The sequence below is a fragment of the Nerophis lumbriciformis genome, linkage group LG26, assembly GCF_033978685.3.
Source record: "Nerophis lumbriciformis linkage group LG26, RoL_Nlum_v2.1, whole genome shotgun sequence".
Classification (NCBI taxonomy): domain Eukaryota; kingdom Metazoa; phylum Chordata; class Actinopteri; order Syngnathiformes; family Syngnathidae; genus Nerophis; species Nerophis lumbriciformis.
This window is the reverse complement of record NC_084573.2, coordinates 37,864,927-37,880,716: the sequence shown is the minus strand read 5'-3', so window position 1 is coordinate 37,880,716 and position 15,790 is coordinate 37,864,927. Positions and strand designations below refer to the sequence as shown.

The 15,790-nt window shown below is 40.9% G+C and overlaps 2 protein-coding genes across 2 annotated transcripts in view; both read left to right on the top strand.

Moving 5' to 3' along the window:
* The window catches only part of sdsl (serine dehydratase-like), a 78,871-nt gene extending 64,918 nt beyond the window's left edge, over positions 1 to 13,953 (top strand). The window contains exon 10 of the mRNA XM_061986955.1: positions 13,820 to 13,953. The gene's annotated coding sequence lies outside the window, so the exon portion shown is untranslated. The remainder of the gene's footprint in view (positions 1 to 13,819) is intronic.
* syt14a (synaptotagmin XIVa) overlaps positions 1 to 15,790 on the top strand; it is a 115,377-nt gene that overhangs the window by 24,391 nt on the left and 75,196 nt on the right. Inside the window, exons 2-3 of the mRNA XM_061986941.2 lie at positions 2,763 to 2,810; positions 13,820 to 13,972. Coding sequence (XP_061842925.1) covers positions 2,763 to 2,810; positions 13,820 to 13,972 — 201 coding nt within the window. The remainder of the gene's footprint in view (positions 1 to 2,762; positions 2,811 to 13,819; positions 13,973 to 15,790) is intronic.

Here is a 15,790-nt window from a genome sequence, read left to right as displayed (position 1 = left end):
TATGTTTGTAAATCTGACTGTGATGAAGTCAGTGCCTCACCAGCCATCAACCTCACCGCACGTCACTGGTATATATATATATATATAAATCACGTCTACATCACAGACATGCTGACAACGCTCCAGACAATGGCGTGCGTTTTGTTTACATTTCCGTAACGCTATTTTCGGTGGGGAAGTTTTTGGTACATCACTTGTCAATAGTGTGCAAATATTAGGCTATATGTATCAATTCATACTGTAATACTAACCTTACTGTTTCATGTGCCTGTAGTTAAGATTTGTAGTTCAGTTTTTCCCATGTTTACCAACACGCCGTCCGTGGCTGAGAGGTTATTGGCGGAGAATGAGGAAGTGTTGAAATTGTGGCAGTTGTTCGTTATCATAAGATTGGTAATAAAAGTTAAAAATAGCATTGTGTGATATTCTTCTGGGGGCTACAGTATAAATGACTTTAATTCCTTTTCAAGACCTCCTAGGTCCCTTTGAACATGTAGTGCAGGGGTGCTCACACTTTTTCTGCAGGCGAGCTACTTTTCAATTGATCAAGTCGTGGGGATCTACCTCATTCATATATATCATTTATATTTACTTATTTATGAAATATATGTTTTTGTTAACAAGTTAAAAGGTGTTTAATGATAATGCAAGCATGTTTAACACATATAGTTAATATTGTTAACAAGTTAAAGGTGTTTAAAGATAATGCAAGCATGTTTAACACATAGTTAATATTGTTAACAAGTTAAAGGTGTTTAAAGATAATGCAAGCATGTTTAACACATATAGTTAATATTGTTAACAAGTTAAAGGTGTTTAAAGATAATACAAGCATGTTTAACACATATAGTTAATATTGTTAACAAGTTAAAGGTGTTTAAAGATAATGCAAGCATGTTTAACACATATAGTTAATATTGTTAAAAAATTAAAGGTGTTTAATGATAATACAAGTATGTTTAATACATATAGTTAATATTGTTAACAAGTTAAAGGTGTTTAAAGATAATGCAAGCATGTTTAACACATATAGTTAATATTGTTAACAAGTTAAAGGTGTTTAAAGATAATACAAGCATGTTTAACACATATAGTTAATATTGTTAACAAGTTAAAGGTGTTTAAAGATAATGCAAGCATGTTTAACACATATAGTTAATATTGTTAAAAAATTAAAGGTGTTTAATGATAATACAAGTATGTTTAATACATATAGTTAATATTGTTAACAAGTTAAAGGTGTTTAAAGATAATACAAGCATGTTTAACACATATAGTTAATATTGTTAAAAAATTAAAGGTGTTTAATGATAATACAAGTATGTTTAATACATATAGTTAATGTTGTTAACAAGTTAAAGGTGTTTAATGATAATACAAGCATGTTTAATACATATAGTTAATGTTGTTAACAAGTTAAAGGTGTTTAATGATAATGCAAGCATGTTTAACACATATAGTTAATATTGTTAAAAAATTAAAGGTGTTTAATGATAATACAAGAATGTTTAATACATATAGTTAATATTGTTAACAAGTTAAAGGTGTTTAATGATAATGCAAGCATGTTTAACACATATAGTTAATATTGTTAAAAAATTAAAGGTGTTTAATGATAATACAAGTATGTTTAATACATATAGTTAATATTGTTAACAAGTAAAATGTGTTTAAAGATAATGCAAGCATGTTTAACACATATAGTTAATATTGTTAAAAAAATAAAGGTGTTTATTGATAATACAAGCATGTTTAATACATATAGTTAATATTGTTAACAAGTTAAAGGTGTTTAATGATAATGCAAGCATGTTTAACACATATAGTTAATATTGTTAAAAAATTAAAGGTGTTTAATGATAATACAAGTATGTTTAATACATTTAGTTAATATTGTTAACAAGTTAAAGGTGTTTAATGATAATACAAGCATGTTTAACACATAGTTAATATTGTTAAAAAAATTAAAGGTGTTTAATGATAATACAAGAATGTTTAATACATATAGTTAATATTGTTAACAACTTAAAGGTGTTTAAAGATATTACAAGCATGTTTAACACATATAGTTAATATTGTTAATAAGTTAAAGGTGTTTAAAGATAATACAAGCATGTTTAACACATATAGATTCCTTTCTTTCATGAAGACAAGAATATAAGTTGGTGTATTACCTGATTCTGATGACTTGCATTGATAGGAATCAGACAGTGGTGCTGATAATGTCCGCATTTTTGAATGGAGGAGAAAAAAAGTCCTCCTTTCTGTCCAATACCACATGAAAGTGGTTGGTTTTTGGCATCTTATTTGTCCAGCTTCCGTACTCCTTTGTATGCACTTTACAAGAAATACATTGTCGGCAAACTCCGTAGCTTGCTAGCTTGTGTGTGCTAGCTTTCTGAGACTCTTATTTTCGTAGCGCAACTGTGCAACTGTGCAGTCGGTCTTTGGAGTTTTGACGACAGGTACGGCGCCAGAGTCTGTTGAAATAAAGTGTTTCTCGCCTTCCAGTCGGTTATTTTATAGAAGACCCTCGGGTGCCGTGAATGTCAATCAAGTGACGAAAGTGACGTCATAGAGAAGATTTATGATCGCTCATTTTTAGGACTATTTTTTTTAATGCCTGGCTGGTGATCGACTGACACACCCTCCGCGATCGACCGGTAGATCGCGATCGACGTAATGAGCACCCCATGATGTAGTGTGTGTATCCATGGTGTTGTCTTGCGTTCCCTCATCATGGAAATGCATTGTCTCTCCAGGTGGCGAGCGTAGCTGTGGAGTACATGAGTTGATCTGCGTGAGAAAAGGTAGGGGCAGATGGCCACCTCTCACACCACCCTGTTCATTGTCACCAATGTGATCATGTGTGTCTTTTTCTGCACGCGTTGTTTTTAGCGGTGGCAAAAGTCATCGACGCATCGCGAATAGAACGTGGGCGATTCATGAATCCATGGACCAAACGTCGATTATTTACGTATGTTAAAGTAAAACGGACGGTTCTAAAATGCGACATTAATGCTGTTGTTCTCTAAACCAGAGATTGTCAAACTGTGGTACGCCAAGGAATCACTTGATTAAAGTACAGTGTTTTATTTTCCTGTAGTTACACAGTGTTACTGTTCAGACTGTAATGTTACAGTAGACACAAATATTAGATGTACTGGTTACACAGAACTTGATTTTATTGAATAATTAGGGCGACTACGCTACTATATTTTAAATAAAAAACTTCTGAAACTAGAGATGTCCGATAAAGGCCACATCCATTGGTGTGAGGTCGTCAGGCCGAACAACAGAAAATGAATGAACTTAAATACTACAGACATGATTAACAAAAACAGGTGCGTGACTCAAGACGTGAAACAGGTGCGTGACGTGACAGGTGAAAACTAATGGGTAACTATGGTGACAAGACAAGGGAGTGAAAAGCCAGAAACTAAACAAAACATGATGATTACACAGACATGACAGAGCCCCTCCCTTAAGGACAGATACCAGATGTCCATAAAAAAAATAACAAGAGTCATGGGAGGGCGGGAGGGGGACATGGCGGTGGGTCGCCAGACCACGTGTCCCCGTATCCACCGGGGCAGAGTTAGGTGGCGACGGCGAGTGGAACGCCGCTGCAGCAGGCGAGGCGGGCGCCCAGGGAATGGCCACATTCGTGGCCGACTGGGAGGTGGGCGCACTTGGCGTGGCGGGCGACCAGGTAGCGGCCATATCCGTGGTCGACGAGGAGGGAGGCGCGTCGTCATCGTGGCAGACGTGGCTTGGCGTGGTGAGTCAGGCGGCGAAGCTCGGCGTGGCGCGTCAGGCGGCGAAGCTCGACGTGGCGCGTCAGGCGGCGAAGCTCGACGTGGGTCTTGGTCTTGGCGTGGGTCTTGGTCTTGGCATGGCGGGTCTTGGTCTTGGCATGGCGGGTCTTGGTCTTGGCATGGCGGGTCTTGGTCTTGGCATGGCGGGTCTTGGTGTGGGTCTTGGTCTTGGTCTTGGAATGGCGGGTCTTGGTCTTGGCATGGCGGGTCTTGGTCTTGGCATGGCGGGTCTTGGTTTTGGTCTTGGTCTTGGCATGGCGGGTCTTGGTCTTGGCATGGCGGGTCTTGGTCTTGGCATGGCGGGTCTTGGTCTTGGTGTGAGGTCGTCAGGCCGAACAACAGAAAATGAATAAACTTAAATACTACAGACATGATTAACAAAAACAGGTGCGTGACTCAAGACGTGAAACAGGTGCGTGACGTGACAGGTGAAAACTAATGGGTAACTATGGTGACAAGACAAGGGAGTGAAAAGCCAGAAACTAAACAAAACATGACTAAAAACAAAACATGATGATTACACAGACATGACACCAACATGGCACTGCCATATTTATTATTGAAGTCACAAAGTGCATTATTTTTTTTTAACATGCCTCAAAACAGCAGCTTGGAATTTGGGACATGCTCTCCCTGAGAGAGCATGAGGATGTTGAGGTAGCGGGGGGGGTGTATGTTGTAGCGTCCCGGAAGAGTTAGTGCTGCAAGGGCTTCTGGGTATTTGTTCTGTTGTGTTACGGTGCGGATGTTCTCCCCAAATGTGTTTGTCATTCTTGTTTGGTGTGGGTTCACAGTGTGGCGCATATTTGTAACAGTGTTAAAGTTGTTTATACGGCCACCCTCAGTGTGACTTGTATGGCTGTTGACCAAGTATGCGTTGCATTCACTTGTGTGTGTGAAAAGCCGTAGATTTTATGTGACTGGGCCGGCACACAAAGCAGGGACACATGAGGACTTTGAATATGACCAATTTATGATCCTGTAACCACTTGGTATCGGATCCATACCTAAATGTGTGGTATCATCCAAAACTAATGTTAAAGTATCAAAGAAGAGAAGAATAAGTGATTATTACATTTGATCAGAAGTGTAGAGTGACACCTCTCACATCGAATACACAATCTTCAAAGCCTGCGTTCGGTTTGATGACATGACAAAACATTTGAGCTAGTATTGATGTTATTTGGACACTGATACAGTTTGCAGTTAAATACAAGATGAGTGAACATCCCAGTAAACAAAGTAAAGACTTTATAAACAAGTTGTGACAACGTTCACGACACATCACCTACTGCATGTTTCCTCACAACATCATTAACTCTCAGTCACAACAGCTGATGGACGCTGTATTGAGAAAACAAATAACATCAAATAGTTTTCTGTATACTTTTAGTGTAGGGGACAAGTGTCGCCAATATTGTCCACACCTGTCTCCATCCAAACACAGCAGTGCGCTCTTAAAAACACGGCGGGAAGCGAGGGGAAATGACGTTAAACCAAGCGCTTGGCTCCGTTTACTCCGAGGGGAAATCTCCGGAGCCAAGTCCGTGTAGATAGTCCGTTATGATTATCAACCAAACGACGCTAATGCGCATGCGCCTGACTTCCTGTTGCCTAAAATGCATTATTAATTGACGTTTTTTCGGTAATTAAAAAATTGGACAGTATTACTAACGTCTGGAATTTAAAAAGTCAAGGGATGTTCTTGTCGCTAATGTTGGTCAACTTTTTAGGGCATTACGGCAAATGACGAGGGCGGTCGCGGCTTTTGCCGCAGTTGCCATGGTTATCTGCAGCATCGCGTGGACATCGGGGGCGGTACCTCTGGATTGGCAGACCGGGGGTGGTGGTTCCTCTCTTTAAGAAGGGGAACCGGAGGGTGTGTTCCAACTATCGTGGGATCACACTCCTCAGCCTTCCCGGTAAAGTCTATTCAGATGTACTGGAGAGGAGGCTACGCCGGATAGTCCAACCTCGGATTCAAGAGGAACAGTGTGGTTTTCGACCTGGTCGTGGAACTGTGGACCAGCTCTATACTCTCGGCAGGGTGCATGGGAGTTTGCCCAACCAGTCTACATGTGCTTTGTGGATTTGGAGAAGGCATTCGACCGTGTCCCTCGGGAAGTCCTGTGGGGAGTGCTCAGAGAGTATGGGGTATCGGACTGTCTGATTGTGGCGGTCCGCTCCCTGTATGATCAGTGCCAGAGCTTGGTCCGCATTGCCGGCAGTAAGTCGGACACGTTTCCAGTGACGGTTGGACTCCGCCAAGGCTTCCCTTTGTCACCCATTCTGTTCATAACTTTTGTGGACAGAATTTCTAGGCGCAGTCAAGGCGTTGAGGGGGTCTGGTTTGGTGGGTGCAGGATTAGGTCTCTGCTTTTTGCAGATGATGTGGTCCTGATGGCTTCATCTGGCCAGGACCTTCAGCTCTCACTGGATCGGTTCGCAGCCGAGTGTGAAGCGACTGGGATGAGAATCAGCACCGCCAAGTCCGAGTCCATGGTTCTCGCCCGGAAAAGGGTGGAGTGCCATCTCCGGGTTGGGGAGGAGATCTTGCCCCAAGTAGAGGAGTTCAAGTACCTCGGAGTCTTGTTTAAGAGTGAGGGAAGAGTGGATTGTGAGATCGACAGGCGGATCGGTGCGGCGTCTTCAGTAATGCAGACGCTGTGTCGATCCGTTGTGGTGAAGAAGGAGCTGAGCCGGAAGGCAAAGCTCTCAATTTACCGGTCGATCTACGTTCCCATCCTCACCTATGGTCATGAGCTTTGGGTCATGACCGAAAGGACAAGATCACGGGTACAAGCGGCCCAAATGAGTTTCCTCCGCCGGGTGGCGGGTCTCTCCCTTAGAGATAGGGTGAGAAGCTCTGCCGTCCGGGAGGAGCTCAGAGTAAAGCCGCTGCTCCTCCAAATGGAGAGGAGCCAGATGAGGTGGTTCGGGCCACCCGAACGCCTCCCTAGGGAGGTGTTTAGGGCACGTCCGACCGGTAGGAGGCCACGGGGAAGACCCAGGACACGTTGGGAAGACTATGTCTCCCGGCTGGCCTGGGAACGCCTCGGGGTCCCACAGGAAGAGCTGGACGAAGTGGCTGGGGAGAGGGAAGTCTGGGCTTCCCTGCTTAGGCTGCTGCCCCCGCGACCCGACCTCGGATAAGCGGAAGAAGATGGATGGATGGATGGATGGATGTTTAATAACTATGTGACCTAGTTGGGTGGCTTAGTTAGATCCGATTGTACAAAAATAATCAATGCAGTTTAATAAAGCTAGACCAGGTCTATCAAACGGCATCGCTTGTTTTTTTGTCTAAGTACTATCTATCTATCTATCTATCTAATAGTTTAGTGGGTTATGATTGTGTGTTTAATGACTGCAGAAGCATTGTGCCCCAGAGTCCTGTCTGCACAGGCGTGGGAGTGTGTGCATAGGAACACTGCTGAGAGTGCTTGTCAAGTATGTGGGTGTCTTTGTGATTATGAGCTGGCTTTTCAGCTTTTTCATATTCAACACTGGCTTTTTTTTTTTCCCACACAGACACGACATAAACGGAGGCTGCACAAAAGAAATGTGCAACAATGGAAACTTATAACAATTATGTGACAGTTTTATCCATCTGTTGAATGGACCGCAAAGACAAGATATTTAACGTTGTTATTTTTTGCAAATATTAGCTCATTTGGAATTTGACGCCTGTGACGTGTTTCAAAAAAAAGCTGGCACAAGTGGCAAAAAAGACTGAGAAAGTTGAGGAATGCTCATCAAACACTTATTTGGAACATCCCACAGGTGAACAGGCTAATTGGGAACAGGTGGGTGCCATGATTGGGTATAAAAGCAGCTTCCATGAAATGCTCAGTCATTCACAAACAAGGACGGGGCGAGGGTCGCCACTTTGTCAACAAATGCCTGAGCAAATTGTTTAAGAACAACATTTCTCAAGCAGCTATTGCAAGGAATTTAGGGATTTCACCATCTACGCTCCGTAGTATCATCAAAAGGAAATCACTGCACGTAAGCAGCATGGCCGAAAACTAACATTTAATTCCCCGTGACCTTCACTCCCTCAGGCGGTACTGCATCAAAAAGCGACATCAGTGTGTAAAGGATATCACCACATGGAACACTTCAGAAACCCACTGTCAGTAACTACAGTTGGTCGCTACATCTGTAAGTGCAAGTTAAAACTCTACTATGCAAAGCCAAAGCCATTTATCAACAACACCCAGAAACCCATCGCTGGGCCCGAGCTCATCTAAGATGGACTGATGCAAAGTGGAAAAGTGTTCTGTGGTCTGACGAGTCCACATCCGGACTGTTCTAGGCGCAAAGTGTAAAAGCCAGCATCTGTGATGGTAACTCCACATTAACGTTTTGGTGAATTTACTGAGGAATTTGTGAAAGTGAAACAATACAAAAAGAATGCCGTTATAAGTTAATAATGCTAACACAGACACTCATAATGTAATCATATTAACTAACTAACGACGCTAGCTTCATTACATTACGATAGCACGCATGAAAACACTCCTACACACATCACACATGGGAAGGCTTTAGTAAGTATAAACAATTTAGTTATATTGTAAAACTTAGACACGTTGCTTGGAATGATTAATAAACAATCCATACGAGTAGAAACGCTACGGACGGCTAGGAGACTGAACGGCACTCCGGTTGAAAGCACTGAATGGAAGGACACTGCAGCCAAAAGTAGTAAACACCTTCTCAGTGTATTTGCTTGTTTTTGTTTGTTTTTTAAAGAAAAGCAAAGAAAAAATCCATATATTAGCTGCACTGGACTACAAGATTGCAGATATATATACGATGTGAAATGAGTTATTCACACAGATTATAATTATGTAAATATTTATTTACATACCTTATTTGTTTCCAATCGGTGCCTGTAACACAGCAGTAAAACGGCTGATCAAACAAAACAGAAGTCATCATCATGGACCCACAGGCTAGCTCTCCAATCAGCTAAACAGACTCAATAACTCCACGGTGACGTCTTGGTGAATTTACTGAGGAATTTGTGAAAGTGAAACAATCCACAAGGAATGCCATTGTAAGTTAATAATACTAACACAAATACTCGTAAACATGTTAGCATATTCGCTAATGCTAACAACGCTAGGTTTCATGACATTACGGTAGCACGTACAAATATGCATGAAAACACTCAAGACATGGGAACGGTTTAATAAGTATGAATTTTTGTTTAACTTACAAATGTTGAAAACTCGTCCAAAAGATGGCGCCATAGCACCAACAATACCGTACCATTTCAGTCCTATGCTTGTGGTTTCATGACAACATTTCATTACAAAACATTATGGCAATTAGCGGCAAAAAAAAAAAATCCTTAAATTAGCCGCACCATTTTTATAAACCGTGTAATACTCTACCATATCAGTAGGTGGCAGCAGGTAGCTAATTGCTTTGTAGATGTGGGAAACAGCGGGAGGCAGTGTGCAGGTAAAAAGGTGTATAATGCTGAAACCAAAAATAAACAAAAGGTGAGTGCCCCTAAGAAAAGGCATTGAAGCATAGGGAAGGTTATGCAGAAAGAAACTAAAACTGAACTGGCTACAAAGTAAACAAAAACAGAATGCTGGACGACAGCAAAGACTTACTGTGGAGCAAAGACGGCGTCCACAAAGTACATCCGAACATGACATGACAATCAACAATGTCCCCACAAAGAAGGATAAAAACAACTGAAATATTCTTGACTGCTAAAACAAAGTAGATGCGGGAAATATCGCTCAAAGGAAGACATGAAACTGCTACAGGAAAATACCAAAAAAAAGAGAAAAAGCCACCAAAATAGGAGCGCAAGACAAGAAGTAAAACACTACACACAGGAAAGCAGCAAACAAGTCCAAATAAGTCAGGGTGTGATGTGACAGGTGGTGACAGTACACCTACTTTGAGACAAGAGCTATAGTGATGCATGCTTGGTTATGCTTTAAAGTCATATCCAACGACTTTTTACTATCAACTGAGTTTCGTTTTTTAATGATTTCTGCTGGTGGTGTGCCTCCGCATTTTTTCAACGCAAAAAAAGTGTCCTTGGCTCAAAAAAGGTTGAAAAACACTGGAATAGACAGCACCGACACTCAACAACCACACATAATTGCCAGACTATAATTACTGGTTTGCAAAAAAATATTTTTAACCCAAATAGGTCAGATTAGATCATCTCAGCTAAGATAAGCACAGTGGTTGAAAAACACTGCGCTAGACAATGAAGAGTGCTTGTAACTCCGCATGTCAACATCTCCGTTTGGTGCCACACCCACAAAATGCCGAAGCAACCAGCACTGACCCAATTGAGCCTGCTGGCGTCTTCCATTTTTACATCAACACCGTATGAAAAAAATAGTCAACACCAGAAGGAGATAACGTCCGCAGGAACCTACCACATAGTGAAGCACATACACTATTTGATTTCCTATTATGCTGCTCATTTTTATTTTTATTTTCGGGGGCGGTGCCTCTGGATTGGCAGACCGGGGTGGTGGTTCCTCTCTTTAAGAAGGGGAACCGGAGGGTGTGTTCCAACTATCGTGGGATCACACTCCTCAGCCTTCCCGGTAAGGTCTATTCAGGTGTACTGGAGAGGAGGCTACGCCGGATAGTCCAACCTCGGATTCAGGAGGAACAGTGTGGTTTTCGTCCTGGTCGTGGAACTGTGGACCAGCTCTATACTCTGGGCAGGGTCCTTGAGGGTGCATGGGAGTTTGCCCAACCAGTCTACATGTGCTTTGTGGACTTGGAGAAGGCATTCGACCGTGTCCCTTGGGAAGTCCTGTGGGGAGTGCTCAGAGAGTATGGGGTATCGGACTGTCTGATTGTGGCAGTCCGCTCCCTGTATGATCAGTGCCAGAGCTTGGTCCGCATTGCCGGCAGTAAGTCGGACACGTTTCCAGTGAGGGTTGGACTCCGCCAAGGCTGCCCTTTGTCACCCATTCTGTTCATAACTTTTATGGACAGAATTTCTAGGCGCAGTCAAGGCGTTGAGGGGATCTGGTCTGGGGGCTGCAGGATTAGGTCTCTGCTATTTGCAGATGATGTGGTCCTGATGGCTTCCTCTGGCCAAGATCTTCAGCTCTCACTGGATCGGTTCGCAGCCGAGTGTGAAGCGTCAGGGATGGGAATCAGCACCTCCAAGTCCGAGTCCATGGTTCTCTCCCGGAAAAGGGTGGAGTGCCATCTCCGGGTTGGGGAGGAGATCTTGCCCCAAGTGGAGGAGTTCAAGTACCTCGGAGTCTTGTTCACGAGTGAGGGAAGAGTGGATCGTGAGATCGACAGGCGGATCGGTGCGGCGTCTTCAGTAATGCGGACGCTGTATCGATCCGTTGTGGTGAAGAAGGAGCTGAGCCGGAAGGCAAAGCTCTCGATTTACCGGTCGATCTACGTTCCCATCCTCACCTATGGTCATGAGCTTTGGGTCATGACCGAAAGGACAAGATCACGGGTACAAGCGGCCCAAATGAGTTTCCTCTGCCGAGTGGCGGGGCTCTCCCTTAGAAGCTCTGTCATCCGCGGGGAGCTCAAAGTAAAGCCGCTGCTCCTCCACATCAAGAGGAGCCAGATGAGGTGGTTCGGGCATCTGGTCAGGATGCCACCCGAACGCCTCCCTAGGAAGGTGTTTCGGGCACGTCCGACCGGTAGGAGGCCACGGGGAAGACCCAGGACACGCTGGGAAGACTATCTCTCCCGGCTGGCCTGGGAACGCCTCGGGATCCCCCGGGAGGAGCTGGACGAAGTGGCTGGGGAGAGGGAAGTCTGGGCTTCCCTGCTTAGGCTGCTGCCCCCGCGACCCGACCTCGGATAAGCGGAAGAAGATGGATGGATGGATGGATTTTTATTTGACACTTGAAATATCTTGTGTGACATCATGCACAAAAGTGCACTTTATTTGTTTTAAACTATTGTAGTGGCGTTCTGTACAAAAAGTGCACTTTAATTGAGTGTTGTTTTGATATGTCATCTTAGTGACATCATGCACAAAAGTGCACTAAAAGCTTGTTTTAAAATGTCTCTGACAATCTTGCACTTTCTGTTTTGGAAATGACATGAATGTTTGTGCCACTGCTTAATAACTGTTTCATAAATACACTTTTACTTGTGATTTCCTTCTCTGCATGAAAGTTTAAAAGTAGCATATATTAATGCAGTATGAAGAAGAATGTTTTAATGTAGACACATAGAATCATCATACTGCTGTGATTATATGCATCAAGTGTTCATTCAAGGCTAAGGCAAAATATCCACTTATACAGGTAAAAGCCAGTAAATTAGAATATTTTGAAAAACTTGATTTATTTCAGTAATTGCATTCAAAAGGTGTAACTTGTACATTATATTTATTCATTGCACACAGACTGATGCATTCAAATGTTTATTTCATTTAATTTTGATGATTTGAAGTGGCAACAAATGAAAATCCAAAATTCCGTGTGTCACAAAATTAGAATATTACTTAAGGCTAATACAAAAAAGGGATTTTTAAAAATGTTGGCCAACTGAAAAGTATTAAAATGAAAAATATGAGCATGTACAATACTCAATACTTGGTTGGAGCTCCTTTTGCCTCAATTACTGCGTTAATGCGGCGTGGCATGGAGTCGATGAGTTTCTGGCACTGCTCAGGTGTTATGAGAGCCCAGGTTGCTCTGATAGTGGCCTTCAACTCTTCTGCGTTTTTGGGTCTGGCATTCTGCATCTTCCTTTTCACAATACCCCACAGATTTTCTATGGGGCTAAGGTCAGGGGAGTTGGCGGGCCAATTTAGAACAGAAATACCATGGTCCGTAAACCAGGCACGGGTAGATTTTGCGCTGTGTGCAGGCGCCAAGTCCTGTTGGAACTTGAAATCTCCATCTCCATAGAGCAGGTCAGCAGCAGGAAGCATGAAGTGCTCTAAAACTTGCTGGTAGACGGCTGCGTTGACCCTGGATCTCAGGAAACAGAGTGGACCGACACCAGCAGATGACATGGCACCCCAAACCATCACTGATGGTGGAAACTTTACACTAGACTTCAGGCAACGTGGATCCTGTGCCTCTCCTGTCTTCCTCCAGACTCTGGGACCTCGATTTCCAAAGGAAATGCAAAATTTGCATGGTTGGGTGATGGTTTGGGGTGCCATGTCATCTGCTGGTGTCGGTCCACTCTGTTTCCTGAGATCCAGGGTCAACGCAGCCGTCTACCAGCAAGTTTTAGAGCACTTCATGCTTCCTGCTGCTGACCTGCTCTATGGAGATGGAGATTTCAAGTTCCAACAGGACTTGGCGCCTGCACACAGCGCAAAATCTACCCGTGCCTGGTTTACGGACCATGGTATTTCTGTTCTAAATTGGCCCGCCAACTCCCCTGACCTTAGCCCCATAGAAAATCTGTGGGGTATTGTGAAAAGGAAGATGCAGAATGCCAGACCCAAAAACGCAGAAGAGTTGAAGGCCACTATCAGAGCAACCTGGGCTCTCATAACACCTGAGCAGTGCCAGAAACTCATCGACTCCATGCCACGCCGCATTAACGCAGTAATTGAGGCAAAAGGAGCTCCAACCAAGTATTGAGTATTGTACATGCTCATATTTTTCATTTTCATACTTTTCAGTTGGCCAACATTTCTAAAAATCCCTTTTTTTGTATTAGCCTCAAGTAATATTCTAATTTTGTGACACACGGAATTTTGGATTTTCATTTGTTGCCACTTCAAATCATCAAAATTAAATGAAATAAACATTTGAATGCATCAGTCTGTGTGCAATGAATAAATATAATGTACAAGTTACACCTTTTGAATGCAATTACTGAAATAAATCAAGTTTTTCAAAATATTCTAATTTACTGGATTTTACCTGTATATGGTGTATCGTGACATGGACTAAACATATGGAGATATTAATAAAAGGCCATAGCCCAGCCCTATGTATATGTGACTTGTTGACATGATTTCAGTCCAGTGTTTGTGTGTGTTTTGTTGTCAGTCTCTCCAGAGGTGCTGGGCTTTCTGACAGCCATCGGACTCTTCATCACTCTCATGACTCTCATCTTCTGGTACCTCAACAACAAGTCCATGCTGGAGAAAGCAGGAAGCCTTCAGTGCCTCGACGACTTCAGGAAGAACGCAGACTTGCAAGGTGAGCCACATCTGAAATCCTCTACTAAGTCAGTGTGTGAATGTGACGCACTTGGGCTACCATTGCAGGTATGTAAAGCAGCATGTAAATACTCAGCATTTAGTAGAAGACAGAGGATGACTGCATCATGCTTTATTCAAAATTGTTTTTGCAAATGATGTGTTTCCAATATTTATATATATGTACATAAATATACATAATTGTGTATATATATATATATACTTGTGTGTATATATGTATATATGTGTGTATATATGTACCTATGTGTGTATATATATGTACATATACGTGTATATATGTACATATATACACATATATCTACATAAATGTGTACATGTGTGTGTATATATGTACATATATGTGTATATATGTACATATATGGGTCTATATATGTACATATATGTGTGTATATATGTACATATATGTGTGTATATATATGTGCATATATGTGTGTATATATGTACATATATGTGTGTGTGTATATATACGTATATGTACATATGTGTGTATATACAGTATGTACATATATGTGTGTATATATTTACATAAATGTGTGTATATATGTACATATATGTGTGTGTGTATATACGTATATGTACATATGTGTGTATATAAGTACATATATGTGTGTGTGTATATATATGTGCATATGTGTGTATATATCTACATGTGTATGTATATACAGTATGTACATATATGTGTGTATATATATGTAAATATGTGTGTATATATATATGTACATATGTGTGTATATATATGTACATACATGTATGTATATATGTACACAGATGTGTGTGTGTATATATGTACATATGTGTGTATATACAGTATGTACATATATGTGTGTATATATATGTAAAAATGTGTATATATATGTACATATATGTGTGTATATATATGTACATATGTGTGTGTATATATGTACATATGTGTGTATATATGTACATATGTGTATATATATGTACATATATGTGTGTATATATATGTAAATATGTGTGTATATATGTACATATGTGTGTATATATGTACATGCATGTGTGTATATATGTACATACATGTGTGTATATATGTACATATGTGTGTGTATATACGTATATGTACATATGTGTGTATATATATATATATGTACATATGTGTGTATATAAGTACATATATGTGTGTGTATATATATGTACATATGTGTGTATATATCTACATATGTGTGTATATACAGTATGTACATATATATGTGTATATATATGTAAATATGTGTGTGTGTATATATGTACATATGTGTGTGTATACATATATGTACATACATGTGTGTATATATGTGTGTATATATGTACATATATGTGTGTATATATATGTACATATGTGTGTGTATATATATGTACATATGTGTGTATATATATATATATATACATATGTGTGTATATATGTACATATATGTGTGTGTGTATATATGTACATATGTGTGTATATACAGTATGTACATATATGTGTGTATATATGTAAATATGTGTGTATATATGTACATTTGTGTGTGTATATATGTACATACATGTGTGTATATATGTACATATATGTGTGTGTATATATGTACATACATGTGTGTGTATATATGTACATATATGAGTGTATATATATATGTACATATATGTGTGTATATATATGTACATATGTGTGTATATATGTACATGTGTGTGTATATATGTACATATATGAGTGTGTATATATATGTACATATGTGTGTATATATGTACATATGTGTGTATATATGTACATATGTGTGTATATATATGTGCATATGTGTGTATATATATATATATATATGTA